Genomic DNA, 17,266 nt, shown 5'->3' with positions numbered 1-17,266 from the left:
TTAGATACCCCTGAGAACGTAAAAAATAGCAGAGATAAAGATCCAAAAGAACGCGAACAAGAGGGAGATAAGACATCTATTAAATAGACATTTCTGGATCCAACTACTAGACCCAAATATTCAAAAAAAGTCAAATAACAAATTACTATTCCCAAGGATTACTATGCATTGTCAGTATTAGTATCCCTTGGTCCAGTTCTTTTTCTTTCTTTTCTTTGGGTTTCAAAGCTTGATTTCTGTCATATTCACCTGCCTTGATGTTTGGAACTGATATTTCCGACGGCTCCTGAATTAGACATAACATTTAAGTTGGGCGAGTTTGCCACTTGGGGGCGCAATATACCAAGAAACTTACAAGCTCTGCAGTTATGAAATAAAGAATGAATTAATATCATTGGAGTTAATATTCAATATAAGTTAAATGGTTTGATGAAACAAAATACCACAAAGCCACAAATTATAAGCTTTTCAATTACAAAGCATTTTATGAAACTATAAAAGCTGAGGATTGAAAGGCTCTGGATGTTTGCAAACAGTAGTCTAATAGCCTAAAACTGGTATAGTTCCATTTGGTCCAGGCAGTTCTCTCTCAATGTTAAGTTATGTTATGGAAATTATTTTTAAAGGTGGAGGAAATGAAGCCCTGTGGTCAGCCCCTCCCAGCTGCATGATGACGTAGATCTGCTAACACTGAGGATGTGGCCCTCAAAGCTGGGATCTATTTTTAGTTCCAACCTCAAGGGCCGGACAGACAAACAGGGCAAACTGTCACTCAGACCACCTGCCACAGCCAGGCACCCAGCCAGGAATGTTGGTTGTACAAGGCAGAGAAAAGAATCAGTGTCCTGTTTTGCTCCCTTCATCAGAGACAATTTCACAAGAACTATGTTCGTGAATCAAGCAGTTCAAAAATAGGTAAACATGGAAAATGATAAAATATAGGACAAAACAACTGAGTTGTTTGCAACATTTAACTGTCTTTTTCTCAGTATCCCTTTTTCACGTTATATACTCCCATAGAGAAAAGTAGGGACAATATATCTACAGTGCAGTTATCTTGTGGTAATCTCCACACATTGACCTTTGTGTTGTCAAAGGGAGGGTGCTGTCCTATACTCGCACATCAATAAGCATCATCATGAATTATGTCAGGATGAGAAAGACTCACTCTGGCCTTATTCAAGCAATAGATAAAGGAGTTTCAATTTGTGGTGTTTCACTGGCAATAAACACAGTTTAATGATGTTTTTGTCCAGCATGGGCAACTTGTTTGCATTGCAACATTGATTTTTAGGGGGACTTGGGCTCAAGACATGCTCAACATTTTTCTTTCAAAGCCAATTTCAAAGTCGAATACACAGTCATCAATTTGAAGCTCTCTGCAGGTCCACTGGTGTCATGTAAGGATCTATACTGGGCCAACTTTGATTCTGTTTGTATATCAATGATTTGCCATCTGTGTGTCCTGAGGTTTAGTACTGTATACAACTTAATATGTCTAAAATGGCAGCAATGTACTTCAATAAAACATATGCTTTAGAAGGCTCTGTAAATTAATTGAAAATGAATAAATAAAGACCTTAATATTTTAAAAACATCTAGCTAATGCTTTGCTTCTGAGGCAATAAAGTTGGGTTACACAGATTCAGCCGAAATACTATTATTAACATTCATTTGGCCCATAATACTCAAAGCAATGTATTTCATTGTGAATTTATCAGTTTTATGTCTTCATCCTTTTTTTGGCAAATAGTAAGCAGTAAAGAAATATTTTTCCACACCAGACCATGTAGATTTAATGCCTTGCACTTCAAAATCACCAATGGAAAAAAAAAACTCTCATCCTGAGCTCATCCTTGAGCAAGTTGGCTCCATCTGATGGTCAAATAAGGCACAGTGAAGCCATCCTTTTTTGTGAAAAAAAAAAGCACAACTGCAGTCTCAGTGTTGTATGAACACACCTTTGTAGGAAGTCCATAGAAATTTGGTCCCAAGATCTTACAGAATCTAAAGTAGGTGGAGAGGCCTTTTATTTAACTGGAACCAGTTTGTGAATTATAGCAGGTTCTTTGGGTTTCCATGTTATCTTCAAGATGCACTCTATGGACAAAAGAGTTTGGCAACACCGGCCAGTTGTTGAATTCAAGTGTTCCAATCAGACCAGTTGCCACAGGTGTATAAAATCAAGTACCTAGCCAAGCGAACCCTAATTGCAAACATTTCTTATACAAAATGGATCGTTCTGAAGATCTCAGTGACTTCAAGTGGAGTACTGAGATGGCTGCCACCTCTGCAATAAGATGGTTCGTGAAATTTCATTCCAGCTGAATATTCCACAGTCAGCTGTAAGTGGTATTATCAGGAAGTGGAAGCATTTAGGAACAACAGCAACTAAACCACAAAGCAGAAGACCACATGAAACCACAGAGCCAGGTCAACCAGGTGCATGGTGCGCAAAAGTCACCAATGCTCTGCTAATTCCATAGCTGAAGAGTTCCTGTTTCAACTGGAATTAATCAAACACAAAAGAAAATCTTTGTGGCAGAGCAGCTGCATGCCAACCTCTATCATCAAGTCAAATGCAAAGCATTAGATGGAGTAGTGTAAAGCACACCGACACTGGACTGTGGAGCAGCGGAGATGTGGGGATGAATCACACTTCTCTGTTTGGAAGTCAGATGGGCAAGTCTGTTTGGTGGATGCCAGAAGCACATTACCTGCCTGACTACCCTGTGCTAACTGAGAAGTTTGGTGAAGGAGGGATAATGATATGGGGCTGTTTTTCAGGGTTTTGGCTGGACTCCATATCTCCAGTGAAGGGCAACCTCAGTGCTTTTTGGACTATGCTTCCAATGTTGTGGCAACAGTTTAGGAAAGGCCTTTTTCTATACCAACATAACTGTGCCCCATTGTACAAAGCAATATAATTATATATAATACACAATATAATATAATTGTATATAATACTATAATGTAATAATACAAAGCAACTATAAAGAGGGAGAAGGGAGAACTTGACTGGCCCTTACAGACCTTGACCTAAATCCCATAGAGCACCTTTGGGATGAATGTTAATGGATATTGCAAGCCAGGCCTTCTCATCCAACATCAGTGTCTCAGAAACTCACCAGTATCTTTAGGAAAGCCTTCCAAGAAGACCAGAGGCTGTTATAGCTGCAAAAGGGGGGCAACTCCATATTAAGGGACATGCATTGCAGTCTCTGTCGGTGTGTGTCCATATAGTGTACATGACAACTTGACAGAAACATCTCCAGGATCATTTCAAGTTGACAAATATACATACAGTACCTGTATATTCATGAGATGATGATGCAACTGAAAAGTGTATGTGGACATATATATTACTTTAGGACCGGTTTTTGTCTATAAAGCCTGTAGTGGATCAAGTTACTAGACCAACCCAGTCAGCAGTTTAAAGACTAGAAATTCTATCCTTTGGATCAATAAAGACACTCAGGATCAGCTCAGGTTTAACAGTATATATCGCTTTATTTTGCGTTCTCAACATCGTCACAGTACTAGTTTTACATCAATGGGGTTTTGTCTACTTAGAAACAGAATGCATAACAAAATAAGAGCACTCCTCCCCCTCTTTGACTTCAAAAGTGGGCTGTGAGAGTGACAGAACAGGCGATTCTCAGGAAATTTGTCAGAAGTGGAGTTGACTGTGTAACAGTTAGCTGTTCATCTCTAGATCCTATGATAATTCAGTCCTGTTGGAGGCAGAGAGAAGCAGTCGATGATTATGTAAATATCAGAGGGAGCAGGAATGCAGCTTCAATGTAACTGCAGACATTGAGTATTAATAATAATAATTATAATAATAATAATTTACAGACTATTTACATGTTTCCTCATTCTTAACTACTGACCCACCCTTGAAATGATTCTTCCCTTTCAAACCCTCTTCTTTTAGTTACATTAGATTTCCCCCAGATGGAGTTTCTATTTACACTCAGCAGTACACTGCTATGTCTTTATACTGTACAGCTGAAATAAAGGTGAAATGCATGCCAGAGGATAACTTTAAATGAAAAATACTAGTAGGCCAGAAATCATCTAAATGTAAACAAGCATCAGTCAGAGAAAAACAGAGCTACATTGAAAGTAGAGGGTCCAGTTAAGCCTGCTGCCCAACAGAACGACATAAAAAAGACAAAAACAAAAGAAGAGACATTAAAAAAAGAAGAAACAGTAGGCATTAATGGCATGCAACAAGAACCTCACACGGAATCTGGAAAGGTTTTACAAAACGTCGGTCATCTGTGAATGACAACACTCTGAAGCATTTTGAAGAAGCATCAGTTTTGTCTAAATCTTTCTTTCTTCTTGGCTGGTGTGAGTGGTCAACTGTGGTTTTGAAGTGGGTCAGATAAATTTGGTCCCCAATCAACTTGGTTTACACTGATTTATAATGTAATCACTATGCAATATTGGCACTTGTCAGACTCCATAGAACCTAAAAAATGCAGGGTTTAAATGCTTTAAAACTGAGATATTTCTAAAACAGTCCCACTGTTTAATAGGGCACACTTTATAAATGGTTTGATGCATTTGAAGAGTTGTTGGTAATGACTATACTGTACTTTCAACATGACTAATAAAGTATATTTATGAACAACATAAGGTTTACCAGGTTTCAGTTCCCTTTTAAGCTTGACTTCCTGTTTGGATAACGAATGGCTTTTATTTTGAAAAACATATTAGGAAATGTGGGTTGATCTTAGCTTATATATAACACATATAGCCAGAGCTTGACATTATTTTTTTGCTCTGTGGCTATTTGTTTCTAGCCACTGAGCATTTCCACTGGCCACAATTGTGCTGATTGGAAACTATGTGTTACATGCCAAATTGGGTATGTCCGGTATGAGTTGAAACACATGCTCCATTTCCTTCTTTAATGGATACTAAGTTTACAGTAATATTAAAACATTGACTTTTCATCAACTTTATTCAAAAAATCAGAAATGCAGCTGGCTTCATCTAATTCTCATTCAGACAAATATCCACCAGAGAATGCTGAGGTTGTTACACTGATAAATTCCACTGGCCAAAGTGGCTAGTCGAAGTCAATCTGGTACCTGCCACAGCTGAAATCCACGTGCATTTGGCTAGTTGGCCAGTGCAAATATCAAGCCCTGCATATAGCCATGGAAAAAGGAACTTGTTATGGATTGAAAATGAAATAAAGGAACAATAAAAAGTGTAATGTTTGATAACACAAGTTGTAGATGACTTCTGTCTTGTCCACTCAATTGTTTGTGAAAAATGAGACATTAAGGCGCAGTGGTACGCTTATTTTACATCACTGTGGCTGCAGAGGTTTTACAGCGGCTTAACCAAAGTGTGCTGAAAGGAACAATAAAGCATACAATTAATGCAATTAATAAAAATAATGCTGTAACTAAGGACCTTAATCAATGCACTATTAATTCTTTTTATAACAACAGCCCTATATTCATGTTTAGGACCAAGTAGTTAGCACTGGTGCATCACATTAAGAGGGTTTCATGGGGTCTGACTGCAGATTGTTCATATCTGATGACCCCTCTCACAGACAGTTCATCTGAGACACCATATATTCAGAACCAAAACTGCCATAACTCGCAAGCACAATGTATTTCCAATTCAATATATATATTTTAGAAATTTAACTTTATTTATAAACAAAGTCTGATAGTTACATCAGGGAAATAAGCCACAAACATTACAGACTAAACATTTAATTTAACATTTAAATCAAACAGAGAAACGGGTCAGATGTCTAATCCAGGATTTGATTTAGTTTAGACACGTTTTAGAAGTAGTTACACCAACAGTGGCTCACTTTGGCTTAGTTTGCTTTAGGTTAAGTTAACATAGCTAGGCTGGCTACATAATTAATATTACTACATAAGCATTTGTACCATTAGTAAGCTTTAGCAAATGTACCTAAAGCTAACTTAGCTGCATAGATAACAAAGACATGTAGCTAAGCTATCTTTAGAGTAAGCTAACATAGCTTCACTGGCAACATGTAGCCAGTATAAGTTACTGCATTAGCCTATGCAGGTAAGTGCGCTTTAGCAAACATAGCTAAATATAACTTAGCTACATTGATAAAAAAGATACGTAGCTAAGTTAGCCTAAGCTAAAGCTAACATAGCTATGCTGGCTATGTAATTAATGCTACTACGCAAGCCTAGCAAAGCATGTGGCAAAGTTAGCTTTAGCAAGGCGAGGTTTAGCAAACATAGGTGAAGCTAACTTAGCTATGTAGATAAAAAAGATATGTAGCTTAACTAGCTGCTTTGTCAGCCTAGATTTAGCTACATTAGCTATGTTAGCAATGGAGCTGTGTTAGCCAAGTAGATATGTTAGCGATGTAACTAGGTTAGTGACTTAGCTCCATTATCTATGAGCTTTCACAGCCAACGAGGCTACATAGCTACTCTTGCTACATTAGAGGCTTTTTCCTGTAAGCAGACTGTTTACTAGGCTTTATTCAATGGTTTGACACTAGTTTTTTCAGGTTAGCATTTTAACTTTTAACTTTTGGTATCCTGTCACCTTAACCCTTACCCTGAACATCAGTTAAATCCAATCTTATCTCGAAAGTTTTAGCATGTATTTACATTATGATATTCTCAAATGAACGGTCTGTGAGAGTGGCCATCAGAGATGTATGGTCTACAGCCAGACTGTTTTGGTTTGTACAGGGCCTTTCTGTGTGGGATGTGCATGTTCTCCAACAGCGCGTGTGGGTTCCCATGGTCTGAAGATATGCTTGTTAGGTTAACCGACAACTCTAACCTGACTACAGGTGTGAGTGTGAATGAACAGTCCAGGATGGGACCCCCTAACCACAAATGGGAAAAACAGTGCAGATAAGGGATGGAATATTACACATTAGTTAAGTTAACCAAAAATGTGTCCTTATCTATACATTTAAGGAATACTGGTGAGCAGACAAATATTAATTCAACTACACTTCATCAACTCTACTGATTAAGTGAATTATTTTCATTAAAACCTTCAAACTATTTATAAAGGGTGCCTTATCCAACTGAAGATTTTTCCCTTTAGGAAAACTAAATATAGATTGAGTTGACGCTCACTTGCAGACAGTAAGGTAGGGGCCATCGACAGGGAGAGGTGATAAACATAGCTGTCAAAGAGTTCCATTATTACACACATAGCTGCCTGTCTATTAGCACTCTGATTTCTAAATGATAGAGTGCAGCTGTCATTATGCCTGCTCTAAAATTCATCTCACTGATGTGACTACTTCCAGATTCAACAATTGATGCCCTGTTTTTGAGTCAGAATATGAAACTTTGTTTTTTTTTTGTTTTTTACAAATCATTCTCAACAAATATCAACGTGAACACTGATATAGTTTCGGGATACACAATAGTTAGAAAAGCCTCAAATACATTGTTACATGCTAGTATTTTCTTGAACATTCTTTATCAATTTGAAAGGTGCAGTCCCTCCAAATCCATGTGGATACTTGCAATTTACTGAAACATTGAGGAAGAAATGACAAAGGACAACAGGGGAATAACATAAAACTAACTGAACTAGCAAACAGAAAAACTGCAGATTGCAATTGTTCTTTGACAAAAAAGTAAATACATATTGCACATACAAGTTTTAAAAAAAATCAATCTCATAGTCTGAAGCACATACAGACTAACTTCTGCCATTGATATTAACTAAAAAGAACATGTGCTGCACCTACCACTCTCAATAAAAAATACGTCCCAGCACAGCAGCCCCCTGCCTCCGCTGTGCACACATCAGATACTGTAATCAGGATGGCCCAGAGGTATAACAAGCCAGCCCGTAAATATGTCAGAAAGATGATTGATATAAAACCGCCATTTGTGGTGAGTGAGGCTTAAGAGTTCTATCACCATCACAGAATGATAATTATTGATTTTTGAAGTATTGTGTCCATGTGGCTCAGAGGGAAAAGTCTAATGGAGGGAGTAAACAGCGCTGCATCGCATACTTGCTGCTCGCACAGTAAAACCAAAGAGGGACACAGAGGGCACACTCAGCCAGCTGAGAGCTTCCACCTCAGGAGACACACTGTTACAGTCATGTTGCTGTTTCCCTGCTACACAAAATAAAACCTCCTCCTCCTTCTGCAGAATTCAAGATTCCCTCCAGGTTGCTGTAAAAACATATAGAGCATTTCCTATTTTTATCGGACTTTAAAAAAATAGTTAAAAAAATAAAACGAGGGCAGACAAGCAGCCAGTACTGAAGGGTGGGCAGTTAGATAAATCTGTTAGTTCAGCAGCTTGTTGTGATTTCCTTTGTCCCTCTGAGAGCAGTCACTGGATGAGACTGTATCGGGGCGGCTGTTTAACTTCATAACAGAGCTCTAACTCAAGGCAACCATATACAGGTGTGCTCCAGCTTACTGAATTAACTAACAAGTAAAAGCTTTGATTGTTTTCTTAATGGTGAAACTACGCCCCCTATGTGCGAGTATAATACTGAGAGTTTTAATTGATGTCATTTGTTCTGTAGTAATAATAATTATAGTAATAACTGTTGATATAATCTTTACAAAATACTATGCACAATATACATAAAGCATTTTTGTGACTAAATTAGTAAATTGGCACATTTATCACTGCTAACAGAGATATCACAGTGCACTGTGAGCTACCGCTACATTAAATACTCGTACAGCTACTGCTGAGTTGGACTGTCTGTCTATCTGTCTGTCCAGCCAAACTACCCTTGCACTAGATAAATTCACTTTGTAGACATTAAAGTCAAGATTAATAGTTACTTCTTCTGTAAAATACTTGTAAGCAAGATATTTGATCATATTCCTTTAATTTGTTTAGGAGAAACAGTAGTTGTGGTCTTTGTGCATGCTCTTATGTTGGTGTCTGTTGCTCTTAAGAAGGCAGACATGACATGAAATTAAATAAAAGGAGCGACTAGAAAAGGAAAGCGTCTCTACTGAATGCTCTGCCCCTGTTAAAGAAAATATGCTTTAGGAGGCACAGGATCTCGTGTGGCTTCACAAACCCAGCCCTGCAACGCACAGTGCGCTTCTCTCATCAGCCGAGAGCCTCAGGGTAAAATCAAAGTTCAGTCAGAGAGCAAAAAAGAGAGCTCCTGTGTGTCTCAGACCACCGTACTGATGCCGCTGTGCTTGGGCTTGGCGCTGCTGGGTGCCTGGGAGGGTGCCGGCGGTGGGCCGTGGTGGTGGGCACCGTGAGCAGCGTGGGAGGAGTGTGCCGGGTGGCCGCTGTGGCCGTGCTGCGCATGAGGTGGGTAGGGTGTCTGCTGGACGTGAGACGGAGGCGGGTGGTACTGGTGCGGAGGGTGCTGCAGGTGGGCCGGTGGGTGGTAGTGGTGGTGGTGGTGGTAAGGCGGGGGGTTCTGGGGGATGTGGCAGAATTGGGCGTGATGAGGGTGCATGGGGACCGGCGTGTCTGTCTCCACCCGGGCTGTGTGGTGCAAGTTGGAAGGGTGAGGGGTGTGGGAGATGAGGGTGGGGTGAATGGGCTGTGGGGTGGGGCTGGGGGACTTCACCCGTCTGGTGCCAAACAAAGATCCGAGAAGAGAGGAGGAGTTGGGCAGGGACTGGCCGCTGTGGCGGGATGGGCAGTCTCGGCTGGAGGGGGTTCTCCGCCGCATGTGAGGACTGCTAATGATGGACCCCTGCAAAAAAGAGAGGACAGTCAGACCACAACAGCAAGACCGTAAGAAGAGTTTATAGTTACCTACAGCCCCATCTACAGCATTGTCCATGCAGGATGCAAGCCTGTTTCAAGTACCTGAGTTTTCAAAAGTAGTATGGGAGGCAGAGCTTCACAGGGCCCTGTCTTGTGGACTCTTCATGTAGTTTTGCACATGGTTTGGGCTGTCTCTCTACTGTTAAGATTAAGCTATAAATATTCTTAGATGATCAAGCTAGCTTACATTGCTTTGGCCCAACCTCTAACTGGACTGCGATTGGATTAGACTGCTATAGGCCTGAACTAAGATCTTGCCCCTTACATTTTCTGTCTTCATGTTCTCATGGATGAGTTGTGGACAACCTCCAAAATTTTTTTGAGGGTGAAATGATATGTGTACAGAAAGAAAATAGAGGGCCTATAGAAAGAATTTACTCCCTTAGACTCTTTAATTGATTTTATAAATCAATCATGTTCAATATAATTTGTTTTTTTTTTAAACAAAAAAGTACAAAAAAACCTATTCAGTGTAAAAGTGAAAACAGATTATTACAAAGTAATATCAAATATATAAAAATATATAAGGCAAAATAAGTCAGAAATATTTACCCCTTTTAAAGTGACTGGTCTAATTCTACAGAGGTCCAGCTAATTAGTGCTACAGTCTCACAGGTAGTGAAACGGGGATCACCTGAGTGTAGTAAATGTGTCTCAAGTGATTGCAGTATAAAGACACCTGTGTCTAGAAGTCCAATCACTGGTTAGTCAGTATTCCTTGCTACCATTACCCCATAAAGACAAAAGAACACTCCAAGCAACTCAGTGAAAAGGTGATGCTTGGCAGACTCTAACTGACACACCATCCCCACTGTAAGCACGTTGGTGGCAGCATCATGCCATGGGGGTGCTCCTTGGCAGTCGGTCCTGAAAGGCTTGTAAAATTAGAGGGTAAAATGAACTACTTGAGCACCTATCCACACAGACTCAATGCAATGGTTGCAGCCAAAGGTGCATTTACTAAATACTGACTTGACTGTGGTGAATATTTATGCATTCACTTATTTTACATTACATATTTTTAAATTAACCGTTTTAACTCTGTAGAAATCTGTTTTCACTTTGACATTAAAAAGGGTTATTTCTATGTCAGAGCCAAATTATATTGTCCATTATTGATTTCTAAAATTATCAAGAGGGTAAAACATCTAAGCATGTGATTAATTTTTAAAGGCCCTGCGTATCACTCCACTGTTTTTTGATATGGAATGTGTCATATTCTTCCACAAACTCAAGTTACAGCAGTTTAAATCTCACATCATTTCTCGTACTGCTTTGTCGACAAGCCTTTCTGTTTCCTTTTCCTGGTTCACTGCATTGTTTGTCGATCCTTCCTTAAATCTCATGGTTGACGCTCTCTAAATTGTTTGTCGGCTCAGTTTGCTGAGCTTATCCGAGCCTTGTGTATCTGTCACGAGCAGACAAACTGCTTCCAAGTCTTCAGACTGTGACTGCTGATGCTGTGGTGAGTTTCTGTCACTATTATATCCCGTTTCCAAGGATACAGTACCCTCTTTGATTCTCATGTGCCCTCACGTCGGAGCCTTCGTGGAACAAACTAAGCCACAGTCTGTGTACTGTCCACACGTTCGTATGCAGCAGTACTTTTTCCACTGTCAGACTCAGGTTCATGTTCAGTACACTAGGTTAACTGATGTGTTCTGGTGTTTCTAAATTCCCACTCAGACAAACACATGAAAAACTTAAAAGGATTTCTATCAAAGCAAAGGAACACAAAATAGTGAGAAACACTCAATATGGATGTTTATGGAAAAATAAAGCTTGTCTTTCAGAGCCATGCACATCATGCAAAGTCAGCAGGCTTTAATGGTCTTATACATTTCCATTAGGTTGGGTAGAGGTTTTAACAAATACACAGTCAAGTTCAGCAGATTTTTGAAGTTGGGTTGTATAAGGTACTTGGAGATAGTAGTGACATTAGTCTCCAGTGATTTCAGTGAGCATTATTCCCTCAAACAGGATCTACACTGTAGCAGATTGATATAGTTTATCTGCTTAATTTAGCAGTTTAAGGTTAAAAAAGGGTAAAAAAACAAAAAAACAAAAAAACAATACTTGCTCAAGTGTACAGTATATTGAAAATTCTTTGAAGCGTTACATATTCCACCCAGATAGCCTCTGTTTGGCACTATTTTGAATGCAATTTTAAGCCACCAGCCAGCCACCAGTGCTCTTCTGACTCAGTGTATCTGAAACAATGCTGCTGAGTCATTTAAGCTGACTAATAGCATGAAGTTATCTTAAAGATACTCTTCCTCAAAGATGTTCTCACTCGTGAGGAAGAGCTCTACTCCATGCTATCAGTAACAATTCTTGTACTGAGTGGATTCCATGACAGTTTGCTTTCTAACCTTTTGGGGAAGGGGCACTTAATGGGAGAGCTATATTTGTTTTGGTTTCAACTGTTCATATGGATGGTCGTAGCTCTTAGAGGTCCACGATCACGCCGGCATGATTTCATCATGCGCTACATTTGTCACGTAACAGCATGAAAACAAAGCAACATTTTGCATTGCAATCACTTTATGTGGAAAGCATGATCTTTAAGCTTCCTCTCAGTTTTTGTTTGATGTCAATAGGCCAAGTGAGACAGGAAATATGATCATTTTAATTTGATGTAAAAATTAATGTTACACATAGGGAACAGTGGACCATGCAGTACAGGACTGGCACTGCTATTTTTTTCGTAATTTCAGCATATTGTAATTTCTTTTTAAAAATGACAATATATTGTTCTAAAAAATTTTTTTTAAAACCAAATGTTCTGGGGTGTTGTATTTTTGGAGACCCTATATTTAATACAGTAAATTAAAATATATAGTTTTCATTTTATAAAGTTGACGTAGTGCCAAATAAGATTATACCAAACATGAGCATGGTTTACATTTTCTGAGTGGTTTATTTTTTAAAAATGAAATTAACAAAATGGCAAAAACCAGTGGACCTCTAAGGGTTAATTCAAAAAGTACACCAATCTGGGCAAAACTTAAAGAAACAATGGACTCATGCAATGATGTGCTAATTAACTAATGACCGTTTTTAAAGTTGCTTGACTAGGGGTCAACTGATATTAGTTTTCCATGGACACTACCAGTTATCAGTAAGATATGAGACTGATGACCTGAATCTGGAAACACAAAAATACACCATTAGTAAGTCTTAGTGATGAAATTTTTAGGTTGTAATAGGACATAAATATGTCATCCAAGAAATGCAAGACAACTTAAGTATAAATGGCTAAAGATGAATGTGTACACAGCAAGAAAGATGAGTTTTTATCTCTGAAAACTGCACACCTTTTAGACTTCATGTAACTATCATCCTGTAGCACAGGTGCTCAAATTTGTCCCGACTGTTCAGATCAGTTAAAGTAGCAATACAACAGGGTAAAATTGCACTGATACAAGTATTAGTGTTGAATTCGAGATGTTACTGATGTCATTATGACAAAAAATACATACATTATAAAACAAGTGAAACTGCATTTCAGAATAACATTTTGTTGGCTGGATTACAGCTATAACACTTTAATGTATTTATCACTAAAACATGGTAAAGATGGAGTTTATTTAGACTGATTTAGAATGATTGAGGCTGAGACTGTGAATAATAAAAACAGGGCCAGAGAAGAAGATACACCAGGTAGGATTGAAAGTGAGACACTTTTTAAATTTAATTGGCAGCTGGCTATGAAAAAGCCCACACATATAATCTACTGAATGCTGATGGTGGGTCAAGAATGTCATGAAATATAACACGTTTTTCAATCTATTATTCTACTTCTTTTAAAAAATGACTGAAAAAGGAAAATACAAGTCTTCTGATAGCCTTTATACTCTTTCTTGACATTCAAATTCATGAAAATTTCATGTAGAGTCGTAGGTAGTGACTCTAAGGCCGAGTAAAGGATACCAAGTTAAAAAGCAGTCAAGTCATTTTTGTAGTGCATTTCATAAAGCTAAATTAGAGAAAGTTTTTCCCACTCCAGTATACAAGTCGATGCTAATCTAAGCTAACATGTTGGCCAGTTGAAAGCGAACAATAGGATCAGTTTAGTGCTAACTAGACTCAATAACTTAGGATTCCTTAGGAAACTCCATTTGTTAAAGGAATTCAGTTTTTTCAAAGGAAACTATATCAGTGACTCTTATAACCTTATAACTTCTGTCATAACCTACACAAACAGGCTTTTCTCAAAACATTAGACATTTAGTTAACTCGGCTAGCTGTGTACAAATGTTTTAGTTCCTGGCTTGTAAAAGTATACTTATAGTCTCATATCTGTGCATTCACACTTGGCCTCTTTGAGTGCAGTGTATTTCTGGCCAAATACAGAAATAGAGAAGTAAAGGGAAGGAACTCGTCAAGGTCATGGGTCAGTGAGAGGAAGCAGTGAGTCTATCACCTTAACTGTGAGCATGCAGAAGCTTGAACAACCAGGTTTCCTAAATGGAGTAAAAAAGAGGACTTCGAACCAGAGAAGAGGATGGCCAAAAGGTGAGGGTGTAACATGAACACAGAGCAGTCTGAATGTGTCAGCAGTATCATTAGTATCATGCTATGAACATCCAGGGTTCACATGAGTCAGCCACAGCAGATCATTCTCTTCAGCCCAATGCGCATGCACAGTGACCGATGTGCTCAAAACAAAAACACCACCAAACAGAATCAAACTAAAACTACAGAGAAACAAAAGACAGAGACTAGTGTGTTCAGGAGTGAACAACATGCAGTCAGAGGACAGCGCAGCATCAGTTGCGTCCTACTTACTTCCATATTGCTGTCTAGTGATCCTGCACTGCTGCGTCTCCCACGCTTGCCTGCCCAGAACATGTAACATGACAGATTAGCGAGCTGGTAAACATGTTAACGTATTCCTTCTGTCTAGTGGAGGGAGGAGCTGGTGCTAGCACCCTAAGGTGACAAAAGTGGCACGTTACTAGCTAGCGGCAGACTGTCAACACGGCAAAGGGAGGTGAAGAAGACTACAGGGGGGAAGAAGCAAGACTACAACGGTGCAACAAATGTTGAAACTCCAGTAATTAAGCCTTTATAACAAACAGCAGAGACTAGATTTAAACACCAGAAGGTGTCCATTTATATGATATTATTGCATCTGTATTGCATATGCTACATCTCTTGCTACTAAAGATGCCTTCTGCCATCATCAAAATATGCTTTACAAAACCACTAGGACAATTCTAGGTCTAGCAGCACCCTTCCTGCTGGTGAACTGACATTATCTAAACTTTTCTTTGAAGCACAGAGCTTCTTACAAGTGTAGACTGATGCTGTACTGATGCTTTTGAGCCAGTTGTACGTAAATGAATGTCAGTTCTTGTAAATTTAATTTCACTAAGTAATGCACAAACATCCTCTAAAGGAATTATAGGCCTCCAAAATCCAATTTTGGCTGGGCTTTATAAAGACTTCCACTAAAATGTGTTTTGCCTCATTCAAAAAGCATCAAAAGCAAACGGCTCAATTCAATATCTGTTTATACTTTATTATTCTGAACCCAATACTGAGGTCATTGAGTGTACGTGCGGAGCAGCTCTGCAGTGTTGAGGCGATTCTGTACTCCCTGCCTAAATCAACCACACAACATTAATTCCTCTTACCACTAAGACGCTCAAATTGATCACACTGACCTATATAGCGCTGCCTCCTCCCCTGCCAGTGATGCAGGATTATTAGTTGACAGTCTCTAGTAAATTACACCTGTGTTCATTAGCCAATACACCAATCTCTATCTCCCTGCCTCACTGGCTTTATAGCTCATGAGGTGTAATCACTTCAGCATTGGCGGTCAGCTGCAGCAGCTGACGGTCAAATTAAAACTGAACAAGAACAGGAACTCAGAGTCTTCCAAGTTTCCAAATCAATTAGCATCTAAAAGGAGGGAAGGGTACCACGCCAGGATCCAGCTTGGGCACAAACACCCTGCTACGTCTAGAGTATGAGAGAGAAATGAGACCATATCAGCTACGTATGTTACCTGCATCTGAGAGGTCACGTAGGGAGCTGCTGAGGGCGCTTCTCTTCAAGCCTTCACCAATGGCGTAGCTGTCATCAAGGCTGCCTCGGCTCAGGTTGCCATTACCTGTATCCTTCTTCAACCCTGAACACTGGGACATGCTGGGTCTCACCACTCCCTTCTGTTTTTCCAGCTCAGCTGTAAAGGAGAAATACAGTGGTGTTTTCTATATCTATGACCAGCTTACAGTTGATATTTAGACATGAAGTTGATATTTTGGCTTACATTCTATCCTGTACTTCTCCATCTCTTGGACTTCAGCGATGGATTCTCGCAAATCGTCTGTGAACTTTTTGCGATCCTGAGGATTGGGTGCATTGAAGTTAATGAGGACTTTGATGTCAGCTCCAGGAATGGCTGAGGTCAGGCGGACTCCGTTTGGATAATCTAAAGATTGAGAAAGACACTTTTACATGTACTTATCACTCCAAAAGCCCAAAGAAATGAGTGCTGAAAACACTTCTAGTATCATACAGGGAGGAAGTATGCTTTAAACCAAATGATCACTAGATTATCAAACTCCCTTCCCATGGTGCAAAAGTGTCAAATGCCTAAAGGTATACTGGGAAAAGTCTGAAATTAATGGGATGACTGTCTGAGTGATTGAGTACAGTTTACTTAAAGCTAAAAATGCAGTCAATTAATTCAGTAAAATAGCGCTGAAATAGCCATTTTGGATTTTTAAGTGAACACATCTAATTTTTTTAACAACCTTCAACTGTTTGGTCTTACATTGTAGCTGTTTGTGACTATTGTAGTTTAATATGATAAAGGCAAAAACCATGGCTACATAGGCAAGCAGTCTGCTGATTAAAAAAAGATCACCATCTTGGATCTGAGATGATGGTCTCAAGGGGGGGCCCAGGGCCCTGTCTGCTCTGATGCTGCCAAAATTAGATGTGTATATATTAAAAAATAATTGTAATTAAAAACATTATGTACAACAGCCTAAGAGATTAAAAGAATAAAGAGGATCTGTTCATTTCTTTAGAAAAATGCAAAACAAGAAAAAAAAAATTCTAGATTACAAAAAACCAAACTCTATCCATCCATTTTCTATACCGCTTATCCTGTTGGGGGTTACGGAGGTGCTGGAGCCTATCCCAGCTGTTATTGGGCGAGAGGCGGGGTACACCCTGGACTGGTCGCCAGTCAATCGTAGGGCTGACATATAGAGACAGACAACCAGGCGCACTCACATTCACACCTACGGCCAATTTTAGAGTCACCAATTAACCTAATGAGCATGTTTTTTTAGTGGTGGGAGGAAGCCGGAGAACCCAGAGAGAACCCACGCGTGCACGAGGAGAACATAAAAAACTCTGCACAGAAAGGCCCTGACTGGGAAGAGAACCAGGAACCTTCTTGCTGTGAGGCATCAGCGCTAACCCCTGCACCCAAAACCTAACTCAAATTGTACTAGTTTAAAAAGCTG

General features: G+C 39.4%; 1 protein-coding gene across 6 annotated transcripts in view; it reads right to left on the bottom strand.

The window, feature by feature from the left end:
• Positions 1-3,485: 3,485 nt before the first annotated feature.
• The window catches only part of iqsec1b (IQ motif and Sec7 domain ArfGEF 1b), a 356,990-nt gene continuing 343,209 nt past the window's right edge, over positions 3,486-17,266 (bottom strand). For 5 of the 6 annotated variants that reach the window (XM_041815641.1, XM_041815666.1, XM_041815650.1 and 2 more), the window contains 4 exons: positions 16,057-16,218; positions 15,793-15,969; positions 14,565-14,614; positions 3,486-9,699 (listed from right to left, as the gene is read on the bottom strand). In XM_041815641.1, coding sequence (XP_041671575.1) covers positions 9,160-9,699; positions 14,565-14,614; positions 15,793-15,969; positions 16,057-16,218 — 929 coding nt within the window. In that variant the 3' untranslated portion in view covers positions 3,486-9,159. The remainder of the gene's footprint in view (positions 9,700-14,564; positions 14,615-15,792; positions 15,970-16,056; positions 16,219-17,266) is intronic. The other variant, XM_041815676.1, reaches the window with a different exon arrangement.

This window comes from Cheilinus undulatus, linkage group 3 (genome assembly GCF_018320785.1).
Source record: "Cheilinus undulatus linkage group 3, ASM1832078v1, whole genome shotgun sequence".
Lineage (NCBI taxonomy): Eukaryota > Metazoa > Chordata > Actinopteri > Labriformes > Labridae > Cheilinus > Cheilinus undulatus.
This window is presented reverse-complemented; position numbering and strand designations above follow the sequence as displayed.